Genomic DNA, 16117 nt, shown 5'->3' with positions numbered 1-16117 from the left:
TGAAGCACAGATCAACTTTCCTTTGCTCTATCCTGCTTCCTCTCCCCAGTGAACTGGCTCAGAGAACTCAATATGACAATGTTCTACCCTACACCGGACCTCTCCCCACCCAGCCAGTAATGTGCTTCATCCCTGGATCCCTCCCTTCAGCGTGATCTGGTCACTGGAAGGTGGCAGGGCCCTTTCACCCTTCCTGTCTCTGTCGAGCCCAGGGTGATATGGAGGGGCTTCTCCACTTGCCCACTCTCTACAAATGAGAGGACATTAATAATATTTCCCAGGATTTTGCCAACTTCCCATCTTCCCTCAACTTTCCTACCAGTGGGAGAGGATGGGACAGGAGCCACACCTGCTGCCAGTCCACCAGAATCTTATTCTTTCCTTGGCCTGCCCTCTCAAGTTGATGGCATTCCACTGTCCCCCTTTCCTTGTTTGCTTACTGGCAGGTTTTTAAAATCTATATTTTGTTTATATAATTAATCAGAGGGGAAAGAATACTCTTAATTCAGGAGTCTCTCTGTATTATATTTATAAGAAAAACAATAAGCATAATTGTAAACCTCAATTTTTTTTTTCACTATTAAAACCCTTTTGGAAAATATAAAGGTACTACTTGTCAAAAGCTCAAAAGATATTCATCCTAGAAATTTATCCAAAAAATCAATTAGGCAGAAGCAAAAAGGTATACATGAGGTTCATCGAAGTGTGACCTATAAGAGAGAAATGCTGCAGGCATCCTGAGGGGTCAGCAGGGGGGATGGTTCAGTAAAGCAGGACACCTCTCAACAGCATTACAAAAACTACAGAGCAAAATCTGAAACAGCTTCATAAAATAGGTCCTGAAAGCCTTTCTCAGTCTGGCCCTTCCCATGTCCAACCCACATGGTCCAGCTCTCCTGCAACCCTGCTCACGCTGCTCCATCTCCCCAGTGTCCTCCTCTGCCCCTGCTCTTCTCTCAAACCTCAGCCCAATACCACCCCGCCCCTCGCCCCCACCCAGGCAGCATGAGGCACCCTTCTCTCAGCGGGCCACCCTGGCTTGGCACTGTGGGTGTTCTGGTCTGTCTCCTCTCACCATGAATCTGTCAGAGTGAAGTGCCTTATTCCCAGAGGTCTGACATGCAGTGAGCAGCTGATAAGTACTGGGGGAGTTAGAGAGAATGAACGGAAGGAAACAAACTGCATGTTAACTCTGGCCTTCTCTAGGTTGTTGGAATAGGGATGACTTTCTTTCCTTTCCATTTTTCTGATTTTTCAAATCACTGAGGAAAGATTCCCAATAAATTTAATCTGAAACTTAGCTGAATACATAAATATGTGTATTAAAATCTCAGCTATATAAAAAATTTGTGTCATTGGCCAAGTCTAGACAGAAAATGCAAGAACATTCTACCACTTGGTAGAATGATAGGGAATCTTTGTTTAAATGTCATTTAGTTGTTATTGTTAATTCTTCAATTCACCACATTTCCTACCACTGCACTGACTTGGCTCAAGTACCACCTCTATGAAGAGTCCTGGGCTCACCCTCTTCGGTTTCTTGTTATAACTACTCATCATTTGGCACTCCCATGTGCCAGGCACTGATTCGACAAATGATAGCTTTATTATTTCATTTTGTCCTCAGAACAATCCTCTGAGATAGGTACCATTATTCCCAGCATGTACCTGGGGAATAGAGGCTGAGAGGTTGTATGACTTGCTCAAGGTCACACAGTCAAGACGTGACAGTTGGGATTTGGAACCTGTGCTCACTCCATACCTCCCTCACTGACGGGCTCACACCAGCAGGGGTCACAGAGCATGGTGGTTAAGTGCAAGGGCCAGTGTGTGGCTGCCCATCTCACAGGGCTGCCTTGGGGATTAAAGGAGTAAGCAGTGTCAGCACTCTTTGTAAGCACTCGCCACGCTGTCATTCTGTGTTGCCATCGGCACCAGACATGAAATACCACACCCCACTGCCTCTTGACCTCGCTGGGCAATGAGCTCCCCAAAGGAGCTTCTGCTTCTTCTGAGCGCCACACAAAACCCTGTTGACTGAGCCCTAAGTCCACTCAGCACCTGGATAGAGCTGTCAAGGCCTGCCCCCACCCAGACCCATTTCCTGCCACCTTCATCTGTCGGGTTCTGGAGCTGTTGCTGGTGGCAGAGGGAGTGGAAGGTGTCCTCTTCCTGCCAGATGATCCGGTGCAGGATGATCCAGGGCAGCACTGAGGAGACATGGGGCTCCTTGGGCTCCTCTTGCACGGCCATGCTACAGTCAATGACCTGGGAGAGGAAGAAGAACAGGGGATGTCATAGTAGGGCCAGCTGTCGCTCCCACCCTCTGGGATGACTCCTCAGGGCAGAGGTGGGGACACTGACCTAGAAGCATTCCAGCACATCATCAGCGTCCCAGAGTGCCCAGCAACAGAGTTAAGCCCAGGCATCGGAGAAGCCAGCTCTGATAGTCCTCCCTTATGTCACGTGCAGCTCCTGACGCCCTCAGCACCTACTGTGTGCTGGGGCCGTGCCAGATGTGAGGGTTACAGAGGTGAGTGGGGCAGGGAGGGAGTTGATAGCACAGGGGGAAGAGAGCCACAGACAAGCCACTCAAGAGTTAAGAATCAGGAGCGCCTGGGTGGCTCAGCTGGTTAGGCAGCCGACTCTTGATTTTGGCTCAGGTCATGGTCTCAGGGTCGTGAGACTGAGCCCCACGGTGGGCTCCACGCTCAGCGTGGAGTCGGCTTGTCTGTCCCTCTCCCTCTACTCCTCCCCCTGCTTACGTGCATGCTTGCTCTCTCTCAAATAAATAAATAAATAAATAAATAAATAAATCTTTTTTTAAAAATTAAGAATCAAAATCAGTATGGCCACTGCATTTAAGGTAAATGAGGGCCACAGTGGGGTTGCCAAGGAGGGGGTGGGCAACTGAGGTTTCCTGGAGTGGAGGTGACACTCCAGGTGAATGGCTGTGGTGGAACCAATACTGAAGAGGGCAGGAATGGGTGGGTGGCAGAAGACAGGCATGCAGGCAGAGGCCCAGAGGCAGCCGAGGAAGCAAAAGATGAGTAAAGGAGGCTGGGCGGAATCGTGCACCTTGGGTGATGGGCAACCCGGAGGAGTATGAAGGGTTGAAGAGAGGGCGGAGTACACTGATGTTCCCATGTCGCGGTGATGGCTGCACTGGGAGGGTAGAGGGGGCAAGGAGGACTGCAGGGAGCAAGCTGCCACAGTTCAAAGAAGAGAGAGCGGTGGCCTGGGCTAAGGCAGAGCACTACAGACAGAGAGGAGAAACAAAGAATGGGCACGTTAAGGACGTGGATTTGGCAGGACCTGTTGATGGCCTGAGTAGTAGTTGTCAGAAGAAAGAGCTTAAGGAAAGTTCCCTGCTATGAAGCCCACCTGGACGACTGGAGTGCTGTGATCACCCCTTGGCTATGAGAGCCAGGATGACGTGGGGTGGTGAAGAGCCCCGGTGGGGAAACAGAGGGCCTGGGGTTCCAGCCCCAGCTCCACCTCCTGCTCACAGCACACACGTCAGGGCCTCCTGCTCTGAGCCTAATTCCACCCTTTGGGGATGGGTGGTCTGGAAGAACCCTGTGGTACCAAGTGCTCAGCAGCCTTCACCCCCACAGACCCGACCAGCCCCATGGAGGTGTGCAGCCAGTGCACAGCCAGAGCAGGTGCCCGCTTCCTGCAGCCAGAGCAGCCAACACACCCCCTTGGGGTGCCTAGCCTGCAGTAAAGCCGGTGAGCTACGAAGAAAGGGGATGTCTGAAAAAAGGAGTAGTGGGTTACCTGGATGAGGTTGCTGGTGAGCCGGGTGAGGCCAGTGGAGGAAGACGATTCCTTCAGGATGCTGCCACTGCTGTCAGCCGAGAGCGCCTGCTCAATGCCCAGCAGCAGCTGGGTCACCGTGGCCACCCACTCCTCCTTGGCTGCAGACTCACTCGCATTCACCATCTGCTGGACGGCCTCGTGCAAAGCCACATCGGAGCACTCGAAACACTGTCGGTGGTCCTTTAGCCGGAGCAAGGAGTCCTGAGCACAGGGAGGGGCGAGGAGGAGGAGGAGGAGGGCATACCATGAGAGGACTATGATGGCACTCTCCACGCCTAGTCCTCAGGACTGAGGGCCAGGTGGCTGGGGACAAAGACATGAGGGGCAGTCCAAAAAGAGGGCTTTCCACAGGCCTTGAGGCCTCTGTGAGGGCAATCACAGCACAGCGTGTGCCAGCCAGGGGGCTTTCAGAAAGGGGCTTGACCTCTGCACCTCAGTTTCCTCATTTATAAAGCTGGGACATGGATGAGGCCACAGAGCCGGTGAGCAGCCAAGGTGAGACTGAGTGAGTGACTGCACCACCTCTGTCAGCTCTCACCCCGAGCCACCGTGCCCCAGGCCACCCAGTCATGCACTCATCTGGTACCGTGGCTCCGGAAGGGTCTCAGCAGGGAGGGCAGGCTGCCAGGGAGGGACTCTCTCTGCGGAGGAGGGCCTGAGCAAGGCCACAGCAGAGGCAAGCAGCCCGGCAGTGCTGAGGTCATGGCTCTAAGAGGCCCCGCCCGACCCAGGTGCCCAGGTGGAACAAGGTACCGGGTACAGGAAATGAGCTGCTGTACCTAGCACACTCAGTGCCGTGCCTTGGCACGTGGAAGAGCTCTCAGTACACCACATTATTTTAAAATCTTCTCTTTGGGAGCCATCGCTTTTTGTGCAGCCCCCTTTCCTTTTGCTCTAGAACAGAACCCACTTAGGCACCTCAGTCTCAGCCACTTTCATCACCATGCCACTGTGCAGGGAAACTCAGCCTGGCTGTGAATTTGCAGATCTGGCGGGCAGCCTGTCAGACCAGCAGGAAGCACCTGCTGCCCGGTGCCCCGTCAGGCTCTGACCTCGCTGCAGCTAAGGCCTGGCAGCAGCTCCACACAACAGGCACAGCTGCCCCTCTCTAAGGGGATGCAGACAGGGGTGCCCAAAACTGCCTTTGGGATGTGCTGCAATGTCTGAACACAGATCAAAGCCATCCTCAATTTAAAAGCCCTAATTGCCAGGAAAACGGAGTCTGTGTTTCTTTAGAGAAAGCCAACACTCTTTAGCAGGAGGCCAGAGCCATGAAGGAGACTACGGGGTGCAGACATGGAACCCCAAGGCCCAAGCTGACCCCTCCTGATCAAACACCAATCACGCAAGGGGCAGGGGCTTACTGTGTAGCAAGATAAAGACTACAGACCTGAAAGTGCAGCCAGCGTTGCCACGAAAGTCAGGGACAAGACAAGGACCCACCAGCAGTGCTCTAATGTGACATAATCCCCAGGGCTCAAGGCTAGAAAGAGCTCAAAAGCACAAGAATAACTGCCAACAAATGAGGAGACCAAGGACCACTGACTGTGGGCAACATGATCATCTACCCCAAACAAACAGAAACTTTCAGAAATAATGGGAATGCAGCAAAGTGGCTAGATTTAAAATAAACATGCAAAAATCAATAGGGTTCCTATAAACCAGAAATGTACAGTTAGAACATATAATGACCAACAAAAGGATCCTGCTCAAAGTCGCAACCAAAAATACCAAGAACTTAGAATCAATTCAACCAGAAAAAAACTACACAGTTACATCAAAGAACATTAAAAGCAGCTTGCCTAAATAGGGAGAGAGAGCCATCAAACTGCTAGAGGGGAGGATTCCAAATCAGACCCCCTCCACAGACATATTCCATAAAAGCTAGACGAAGGACAGTAAGTGCAAAACTAACACCAAGGGAAGAAAACAAAGGCAAATACACTTTTTATCTATCTGTTGACATGCTTCTTGTCTGCCTCCCTTCTAAAATAGAGGTTTGGCCAAAGGGGGCCTCTCTCCCCTGCCCAGTGCCAGACACACTACGGGAACTTAATCCATGTATGTGGAATGAGTGGATGAATATTCTTCTAGTCTTGGAAAGGCTATCTAAGCATAATGAACAAAATCACAAACTTTTAAAAATATCAAAAGATTTGACAACATAAAATTCAAAACTCTTATATGTCAAAAAAAAAAAAAAAAGGCCAAAATTTAAAAGCAAACTGGGAAAAAATATTTGCAACATTTGATGAAAAAAAGATTAATATCTTTAATGGGGCGGGCCTGGGTGGCTCAGATGGTTAAGTGTCTGCCTTCGGCTCAGGTCATGATCCCAGGATCCTGGGATACAGCCCCGCATGGCATCGGGCTCCCTGCTCGGCGGGGAGCCTGCTTCTCCCCCTCCCTCTGCTTCTCCCCCTGCTCATGTTCTCTCTCTCTCTCTCTCTCTCTCTCTGTATCTCTGTGTCTCGAATGAAAAAAAAAATCTTTAACAAAAAGAAAGAAAAAAAGATTAATATCTTTAAAATATAAAAAGTACTCCAAATCAATAAGAAAACACACCCCCTCAATGGGAAATTGAGGAAAAACCAACAGTCACTTATCCTCAAAATAAAAACCAGGTGCTTCCACAGCACTTGTCCCAGGCCTCACCACAGCCCTCTCAAGTACTGCTCAATGCCCATCCAACCCATCCGTGGAGCACCCTGCCATACCCAGGGGTTCTGGACGACAGGAGCAGACAGACATCTGAACCCTGGGGCCATCTTAACAGGCGCAGTGGGGGCTAGCCTCTCCCCTCCCTCTCCCTACCTAATGGCCTCCCTGGTACACCCAACCACCCCTCCCATATGCAGCCATGCTGGACACTCCTCCATTCCCCACCAATCCACCCCCACAAGCCTGTCACGGTAACTGAGGTCAGACACAGCTCATCCCTGATCTCAGCATGGGCCAGCCTGACCCTCCTCTGCCAGGAATTGGAACCTCCCTTCCTCCCTCCCACCCTCCCTTTCTTCCCAGAACCAACTCTTTCCTCCCCTTTCACCAGAATGGAGATGCCTCCATTTCCTCCTACAGCCGCACCCCTTAACTATTTCCCAGTTCAAGAAAGTTCATTCAAATGTCTCACATAATGGGAGCAAAAAGCCTGGGAGAAGATTGGGCTCTCTTTACAAACTGAAGGGGAAGAACCCAGTAAGATAATAAACAGAATGCGATAAGTGCGTGAACCATAAGAGACAGGACACCAGACCACCCAACGCCCCTAAGCACATCATGTTTATCACCATTCATGTTTATCATCCAACCCCACGCTTCCCGAGGATGGCGGCACTGGTGAGAGCCAGCACCCACCCATATGGTGCTTGCTACATGCCAGGCATGGTGCCAAGACACACTAACTTGTATAACCCCTGTAGCGGGCCTCTGAGGGATGGACAACAATCATCTCCATTCTAGAGATGGGGAACCAAGGCACAGAGAGACTTGAGTAACTGCCTGGCACCCAGCAGATCCTGATGCCCAGTGCTCAGTGTTTACCTCCTAAAGAAGGCAGGCATGGAGGGAGTTGAGAGGGCACATGGCTTCAAACACCACAGTGGTGTTCTTTTTTTGTACACATGGTATTTATTTGATCTTGATTATAATGTATAGTTTGTCCATTTTAACATCTACTCAAGACTTAATTTCAAAGGTAATATAAAAAGACAGGCAGATGAACAAACAGGTGGATCGATGGGTGCCATCCTTGACTATTCTTCCTTCCTTGTCTGGCAGGCAGACATTCCGATTCAAGTATGGGGTCATCTTGAGCCACACAGAACCCTGGAACCTGCACTCCTAGGTTCCAGCTTTCCCCCAGTCTTGACCATGTCTTCTAACTAGCATCTTCCTGAGTGCCAGTCAGCAGTTCTTACTCCTATTTTTCTCTTTTGGTGCGTGTTCTTGAGGGCCACCCCAAAGCCTCCAGAGAAGAAACCCACAACCAAGCAAAGAAGGTAAGCAATCAGGGCAAGGGGGACCATGGGCAGCACACACCTGCAGCAGGAGCAGCTGGGCCGGCCTCTCCGGAATAGAAGTCATAAACTCCAGGTGTTTAGCCCGGTCAAATCCACTGGTACACAAGGTGGGGCGAAGCAGATGCACGACGGCCCTATAGTCCCCAGCCTCGTATAGCCGCTGAATCTCCTCCAGGGACTGGCACCGCTCCAGTGACTTCAGGTTCTTATCAATCTGGAAAAGGCCCAGACATTCTGCCCGATGACAAACCCCTCACATCCTCTCTGAATCTGGCCAGTGTCTGCATTTACTAGACCCAGATGAGGAGTACGAAAGTGGACTCCCTGTTAGCACACCAGCATTTACATTAAACAAATGCTTTTTAGGGGCGCCTGGGTGGCTCAGTCGTTAAGCGTCTGCCTTCGGCTCAGGTCATGGTCCCAGGGTCCTGGGATCGAGCCCCGCATCGGGCTCCCTGCTCCACGGGAAGCCTGCTTCTCTCTCTCCCCCACTCCCCCTGCTTGTGTTCCCTCTCTCGCTGTGTCTCTCTCTGTCAAATAAATAAAATCTTTAAAAAAAAAACAAATGCTTTTTAAAAAGTACTTCTGTTGGGGCACCTGGGTGGCTCAGTTGTTAGGGTTCTTCTCCCTCTCCCTCCACCTGCCGCTCCCCTGCTTGTGTGCATGCTCTCTAATAAATAAAAAATGAAATCTTAAAAAAAAAAAAAAAAAAGTACTTCTATTAAGGTCAAGGCACTCTATTCTTTTAAAAACAAAGCAAAAAATGGGGTGCCTGACTGGCACAGTCAGAGGAGCATGCGACTCTTCAACTCTTAAAGGGGCCGTGAGTTTGAGCCCCACCTTGGGTATAGAGATTACTTAAACACCTTAAAAAAATAGCAAAAAACCAAAACTACCCCAGAAGCAGAGAGGTTCAGAAAATTCTCCGCCAAAATAGTTGGACAGTGAACCAGACTCCTGGAACCGAGGAACCAGAGACCACTGGAGACTTGGGGGAGCCCTGGTCCAGAGGCTGACACACAGCATTGACCCATAGAACCCTCTCCTCGCAGGAGTTCTGCTGCGGCCCCCAGAACGCAGGCAGCAGGGGCACTGCACTTGGCTTTGTCCAGAAAATTCTGTAACAGTCTGAAGGCCACTCAGCTGATGTGGACATGTCACAGCCATGGAACTGTGGCAGGGTCTGAGGCTGCGCAGTGAGAACAGGATCAGAACCGGAGAGAGCCTGACACACATGCCCTGTACCGCTGACCCAACCCACAGCCAGACCAGCACTGCAGGCTTCTACAGCAGTTTCCCTCTAATCCCGCTGGAGCTGCTGCAGCATGCGGCCCAGAGAGCCAAGCAATGATCATTCCAGATCTTGCCGATAAAGGCCTCCCTCCGTCCCTGCCCCCTGCTGCCTGGATGAGCTTTCCCTCAGGGGGGTGTGCTGGCGAGTCCAAGGCGCCCTGATGCACCAGAGCCGCCTCTCCCAGGCCCCTTCACCCTCCCCTGGGAGGAAGGAGCCCCGCTCAGCGCGTGGGCCGCTCTCCTGCTCCACAGGGACACAACAGGCCTGGTCTAACTGGGCCAACCCAGAATAAATCTTTGACCAAGAAAACACCATTAAATAACTCCCACCCACCTCCTCCAAGGAAACGACCGAATCATTGTAGAGGTTGGGCAGGCGGATGACGACGTCTCTTTGCTCAGTCCCTGCCTCTGCCTTGGTGGCAGTGGGGCTCTGGAGCAGTTCTGTGCAGATGTCATAGTTCTCCAGGGCCTGCTCCATGTCTCCCTGGTCAGAGGAAAAGCAGTCAAGGGACAGGAGCAGAAGGAAGAAAACTCCCTGTGCTGTGGCAGGTGCCTTACCTGCCTGATCCCACTAGACTGTAGGCACTAGGGGGGCGGTTTTGTCCAGTGACTGCTATACCCTCTACAAGGGGGCCTGGCACACAGCTGGGGCTCAACAAGTATTTGTTGAACGAATGATTACTTCATACCACAATTCTAAGGAAAGGTATCATTAACCCTATGTTGCAGATGAGGACACCTGAGGAAGGTTGAATGTCTTGTTCAAAATCATGAGCAAATAAATAGCAGAGCCAGGATTAGAACCTAGACCGGTCCTAATTCCAGAACCGACTATGACAATCTTACTCATTCTACCACAGTGCACCAGGTACCACCATGTGAGGTGCTGGGTAACAGCCAGTCCACCCCGGCCATCCAGACCAGGCTCTGACAGGAAGCCTTCTGAGAATTCATGCAAGATAAGTGGTTTTCCGGGGCGCCTGGGTGGCTCAGTTGGTTAAGCGACTGCCTTCGGCTCAGGTCATGATCCTGGAGTCCCGGGATCGAGTCCCGCATCGGGCTCCCTGCTCGGCAGGAAGCCTGCTTCTCCCTCTGCCCCTCCCCCCTCTCATGTGCTCTCTCTCTCTCATTCTCTCTCTCTCAAATTAATAAATAAAATCTTAAAAAAAAAAAAGATAAGTGGTTTTCCCTTCTAGAAAGCTCTGCATCCATTTGTGCACGCATTCAGGTGCTCTCAGGAAAACAAAAGCAAAGGGTTCAAGACCTCAGGGTAATCCTGAGTGAGGAGGTCTACAGGGTGCACAGGAGATCCCTTCCCGAGCTCTGTGGTCGTGCTGATATGCTGTACAGACGGGGGGCCGTGCTGGGATATTTGAGATCTCAAGATTCCCCACCACATCCCACTTCCTCACCCTGAGACCAGTACCAGGCAGGTGCCATGTGTGCACATGCACACATATCCTCAACAAGACATCCAGCTCTCTTCCCTCCCTTTGGGTGCCAGGGAATGCCGACCACAGAACCAACCTGCAGTGCCAGGAACCGAGCCTTCAACCAATAAACGCGGACCACAAATTCTAGCCAGCCATCCTCAAACAGGTCCCGCTGGGATGAGGCAAATGACAGCTGCAGAAGGTCCCCCAGGAAGTGGGTTCCAGGGAAATCAGGCCCAAACCTGCCATTCACCACACCAGCAGGGCAGTTCCGAGGAGACACTGAAAACCATTCAGGCCAGAACAAGTCAACTTCATGTACACATTCCAAACACCCTTCTGCTCCCTAGAGGTTGCCCTTAGCCCTCACCATACTTGCTTTAGTGTCCAAGAGTACCCTGAGCCCCTTGGAGCCTTATAGCCCCTCAAATGGCAAGCATCAGAGAAGTCAGACAAACCAGACAGAGGATGCAGAGACCCCAAGGGTCCTCGTTTTACATACTGAACTTTGTTCACCAGGTAATGGTTTAAAAGTCAGAATGATTCACATCACCTAGGAAAACTATTGGGACCCATAAAGTGTCAGGTGATAACTTGAGAAATCTGAGATCCTACTTCCTTCAATCCTGAATAACAGAAAAAGCAGGTAGGTGGCTCCCTCTGGGGGCTCAGCTATAACTAACTACGTCTTAAGTATCTAAAGGACTTCTTTGGGACCCTGGATTTTCCCTAGGCCAACAAGCCAACCCAGGAAATGTGCCCACTGCAGGTGTAAGTCTGAATTCCATGACTCAGCCTCCCCACTCCTGTTTCCTCCTGGCTGCTGAGGGTTGAGAAAATTACTCCTACCACAGAATACAGAATGCTTCTTACCTGCAGAACTTCTGCCCTTGGTCAGCAGCCATTGGTCCAACTGGAGCTCCATGCAGGAGAGAGACATCAGCATCATATCCTGCAGGACAGGCACCAGAAGGTCAGGAATGAAGCCACAAAGACACATCAAAGGGTGAGGCATGGGGCGAAACTAAAACTTACTTTGATAAAGATATAATTCTTTCTTCAACCTACTTTCCATTTTATAATCAGTGGCTACTTGCCAGGACATAAAAAAAAGCACATGGATCTACACTGGGACAAGACCTGGGAGGAGCCGGAGACCTGTCTTCAGTCCTGAGGGACTGCCCTCTGGAAGAGGCAGCTCTGTCACCTGCCGAATGCCAGGCCAGATGCTGCACCCATACCACAGCGCTCAAGCCTTCGAAGTGGCTGGGTCAGGCATCACCTCCAGAGTCACAAGGAAGCTGAGGTTCAGCAATAAGGAGGCACTTGCAAAGTGGGCAAAGCTGAGAAATCACCAACCTAGGTTGTCTGGAGACCAAAGCCACTCCACACCAGCCCTGGGGGAGCAGGCCTAATGGGCAGTAGCTGGCAGGGTGCAGTCCCTGAGCTGTCCCTGTGGAGGGGGCACGGACTCACATGGCCCTCAGGACCTGCCAAACCCCCTGTGCCCTCAGCCAGAAAGACCACCCAGATGGGCTCTAAAGGCTCCCAGGGCACCCTCGCGGGCATCCAGCCTTCCTCCTGTAACAGGAGAAGGGGACCAGAGCATCCAGTGTTCCCTTGAGCCTCAGGAAACCCCGAGTGGAGGAGCCTGGGGTGCGGAGTGCAGTCAGCGTGTAGGTTGAGCATGGGCCAGCCCCCTACTGACAGTGGGCCCCACCACTTCCCTAAGCAACCTATTTAGCCTCTGCATTTCTATCTTCTCACCCGCTAAAAAGATTGGTAACAGTCCCTGGCACCTGGAACACAGCCGAATGTTTCACTTCCACCCACTCTCTCCACTGGCTTTCCTCCATCTCAGGAAGCCACCCCACCACCAGCCCTGGGGCCTGGGCTAGCCCCAGAAGCCCTGTCCACCATCTCATTCCCGCACCTCCGCTTACAGCTCATCCTGTCAGCTCTACCTCCAGAACCTTCCACTCTACTGCCACCGTCGCTCACCTGGCAACAGCCTTCTAATGGCCCCGTGCCCACTCTCACCTCTGAGTACAGCCTCCACTCAGCCACCAGGGATCTCTCTAGACACAAACCAGGTCCCGTAACTCCCCAGAGGCCCAGGTCCTAGGCCCGCAAATGGATGCAGCCAAGTAGGCTCAATGTGACAGCAAGCCCATACCCACAGAAGGTCCATGTGCCCAGCCCCTGACCCCAGCCCTCCAGAGGCCCCCCGCCCACCTGACCTTGATGTGCTTGTTGCTGCAGTCCCTCAGCAGCGGGTTGGGCAGGCTGGTGCTGTGCCTCCTCCAGCTGTGATAGATGCTGAGCACAACCTCCGCCAGGCCCGGTGGCCACCTCAGCAGGAACTTATGGCCCATGCTCTTCAGGTAGCGCATCATCAGCTCCAGGATGCCCCCGTTGGTCAGGTTCTCCAACAGGAATGCATGTACATCCTGCTTCTCTGCCCGGGGAGGGAGAAACAACGGACTTGAATGAAGGACCTTCCACGCCAGGGTCTCCCATTTTCATTGGGAGGAGAGAGAGGCAGGGGTGGGGCAGGGCAGGGGCAGAAACAGGAGAGCACCTGTGTCCTCCTATGTGGTGGTGCTGAGGCCAGGCCACTGGGCCCCAACCCTAGCTCCATGCCCTCACCGGCTGTGAGCGAACCGCTCTGAACCTCCAGCTCTGAGGTAGGTACTGAAGGGCCAACGTACCTGCACTGCCTCATGATGCGCACTCGATAGCTGGGTCGTGTGCATCTGACTTGCAAAGCCAGGCCCCTGGCTTCGGCCTGAAGCACACGTCCTTCACGGAGCACAGTCAAGTATGAGCCTAGACATGTCAACAGACCTCCCAGCTGACTATGGAGCTCAGGCCCAAGACAAATCCAGGCAAACCCCTGACATGCTTTAAAGATCACCCCAGAACTATTTTCCCAGAACAAAACCTAAGCAGGCTATAGGATAACGGGAGGAAGAATTCCCAACAGTGAATGATCAAGTTGCTCAATTCCTACCAGATTCCATGAACGTAGCCGAGTCGTATGACAGTCGGTGAGGACCGATGCTCGGGAAACTTTGCAGTTTGGCTTCTGACTGGACTTCGTAAGTATTAAAGGGGTCATCTTCCTCCTCCGGGTCCAGCTTTCTTAGCCTGCATGGAACACACCAAAATCACAAAAGCCATACCAACACATTCTGACCCGAGCACTTGAATTCTTCCAATTAGAAAAATGAAAGAGCAAGACAGAAGAAGATGCCAATCAGCGAGCAGATGGAGGGGTCTAAAATCCAGGCCTCTGGGAGGCTCTGCCTCTTTCCATGCCTTTCCAAGCTGGCATCTAATCTATACCCTCACTCATTCATTCATTCCACCAACAGGACTTGTTGATTACTGAGCATGTGTCAGGCACTAGAATTCAGCTGTGAGTGTGGCAAACCCTGCCCACAGTAAGCTTACCCTCTAAATGGGAGACAGACAATAAACAGAAACACAGAAGCAAAGAGCCCAAATAAGGACCAACCACCACAGAGTGCTTAAAACAGAGGGTCACAGGGGACATCTTTGGAGAGCTGAATCAGGAAGGCCTCTCAGAGGGGATAATGCCCATGCTGACAATGGAGGAGGAAAAGGGGCTGGCCGTGCAAAGAAGCAGGACAGGGACAGGTGGAGAGGCACCGGCCAGAAGAGCACCAGGTATGTTCTAAGACCTGAGGGGAGCCCAGCAAGCAAGAAGAAAGTGGAGTGAGTGGAGTATGGGGGCATAGACGGCCCTTCTGAGCTTGGGCCCTCCATGGCTCCGTAGCTCCCCACAAAGCCCTGGCCTGGGGAGGAACATTCTTTCAGCACCTCCCAAGGACCACATTTTGGCCATCCTGTAGCTTCCCCTCAACCCAGCAGCCCTGGGGCATAAACACATAAAACAGGCACTCTTTGATGGCTTCATTTTTTATGCACACACACCGCCAGGGTGACTACTCTGGGCAAGTTCTCACATTGCTCCTGCCTGGCCATTCGAAGAAGCAGACATGGAAACCAACAATTAAAATAAAGATAAGGAAGGTAGAAAACATTCCACATGAAGAGGGCAAGAGGGGTGCCTGGCTGGCTCAGTGAATAGAGCATGAAACTCTTGATCTCGGGGCTGTAAATTCAAGCCCCACGTTGGATATAGAGATTACTTTTAAAAAAATTTTTAGGGGGAAAAAAATTTTTTTAGGGGTGCCTGGGTGGCTCAGTCAGTTAATGTGTGCCTTTGGCTCAGGTCATGATCCCGGGATCCTGGGATCGAGCCCCATGGGGGCGGGGGGGGTCCCTGCTCAGAGGAGAGCCTGCTTCTCCCTCTCCCTCTGCCACTCCCTTGGCTTGTTCTCCCTCCCCCCGCCCGTCAAACAAATATATAAAATCTTAAAAAAAAAAAAAATGCATACTGAACACACATGGTTACCTTCCAAACTCCACTCCAGAAACTGTGAAGGGATAAAAAGGTACAGGGGATAGGAGAGGAAGCCCCAGCAGACAAGAAATGTGTACACCAAATGTCAGATGGCAGCAAGATGATGAAGCAGCAGAAACAGAACTGCTCTCTTCACTCAGCTAAGGGCAGGGAAGGAGGCATGAAGAAGCCCATGCACTGCCATCATAAACAATGGGCCCTGGAGCCTCTGAGGAGCTGGGGAGGCAAGGACAAAAAGCAGGAGCACTGGTGAAAACTGACTTAAGGAGCACGGGCACCCAGGCCCCTCCCAGCTAGGGGCAGCCTGGACTCTTCTCCTGGACTCTTCTCTGAGAACATTAAGAACTGGTGAAATCAAGGGAGGATTTCTAAGCCTGTCCTCCTCCTCCTCCTCAGAATTTGAGGGAACCCTACTGAGAAACCAAGCATGCACACTCTTCCTGAAAGTGGAATGGGTGCTCCCTTCTCTGGAGTTTCCCAGAGTCTGCACCCAAGAAGCAGCAGCCCTAGGCCTCCCAGCAAGTGGATGTCTATGTGTGCATGAGGACATGAGTGGCCTCCAGCTCGGTGATCCATCCATCTCCTGAGGGCCCAGGGAGTATCTGGTTCTCTGAAAGATGTGTAAGTCATGGTTCCTGCCTTCAGGAAGTTCAGAGGAAAGAGAAGTGAGATCTGTGCTTTAGCCATTGGCACAAATGTTATGGGAAAACAAAGGAGGTGCCCAGAGGAGGGGGAGGCAATGGAAAGAGAAACTTTATCAGTGGTATAGGCTGAAAGTTTGTAGGTTTGCCTGTTTTCACAAACGAGAAAAAGTGTGCATGGTACCTGGATGGCAAGAACTTCATCAGAAGCTCCTGGAAGTCTACCTTCTCTTCCTTCTTGCACTTGGTGTTTCGGACACGGGCAGACCGCCGCTTTGCTGTCTCTCCACTGTCTTCTGCAATCTTCTTCCGCTTTACTCCTTTCTTGGATTTATCTCCCCCAGAAACATCACCTTCACAAAGAGTGCAAACTGAAATCTTACAAGGGGCAGGGGTAAGAAAATGCACCACACAGGAACATCAGTGCCCCTAATTTTCTAACTCTACCAG

At 51.7% G+C, this 16117-nt stretch overlaps 1 protein-coding gene across 1 annotated transcript in view; it reads right to left on the bottom strand.

Annotated features, from left to right (window-relative positions):
* The window catches only part of CABIN1 (calcineurin binding protein 1), a 155512-nt gene that overhangs the window by 105402 nt on the left and 33993 nt on the right, over positions 1 to 16117 (bottom strand). Inside the window, 9 exon segments of the mRNA XM_044921054.1 lie at positions 2112 to 2268; positions 3781 to 4023; positions 7864 to 8058; positions 9472 to 9624; positions 10668 to 10855; positions 11447 to 11525; positions 12814 to 13031; positions 13587 to 13723; positions 15852 to 16020. Coding sequence (XP_044776989.1) covers positions 2112 to 2268; positions 3781 to 4023; positions 7864 to 8058; positions 9472 to 9624; positions 10668 to 10855; positions 11447 to 11525; positions 12814 to 13031; positions 13587 to 13723; positions 15852 to 16020 — 1539 coding nt within the window.

The sequence above is a fragment of the Neomonachus schauinslandi genome, chromosome 14 (genome assembly GCF_002201575.2).
Source record: "Neomonachus schauinslandi chromosome 14, ASM220157v2, whole genome shotgun sequence".
NCBI classification, from domain to species: Eukaryota; Metazoa; Chordata; class Mammalia; order Carnivora; family Phocidae; genus Neomonachus; species Neomonachus schauinslandi.
Note: the sequence above shows the minus strand (reverse complement) of the source record. Positions and strands in the feature narration are given on the sequence as shown.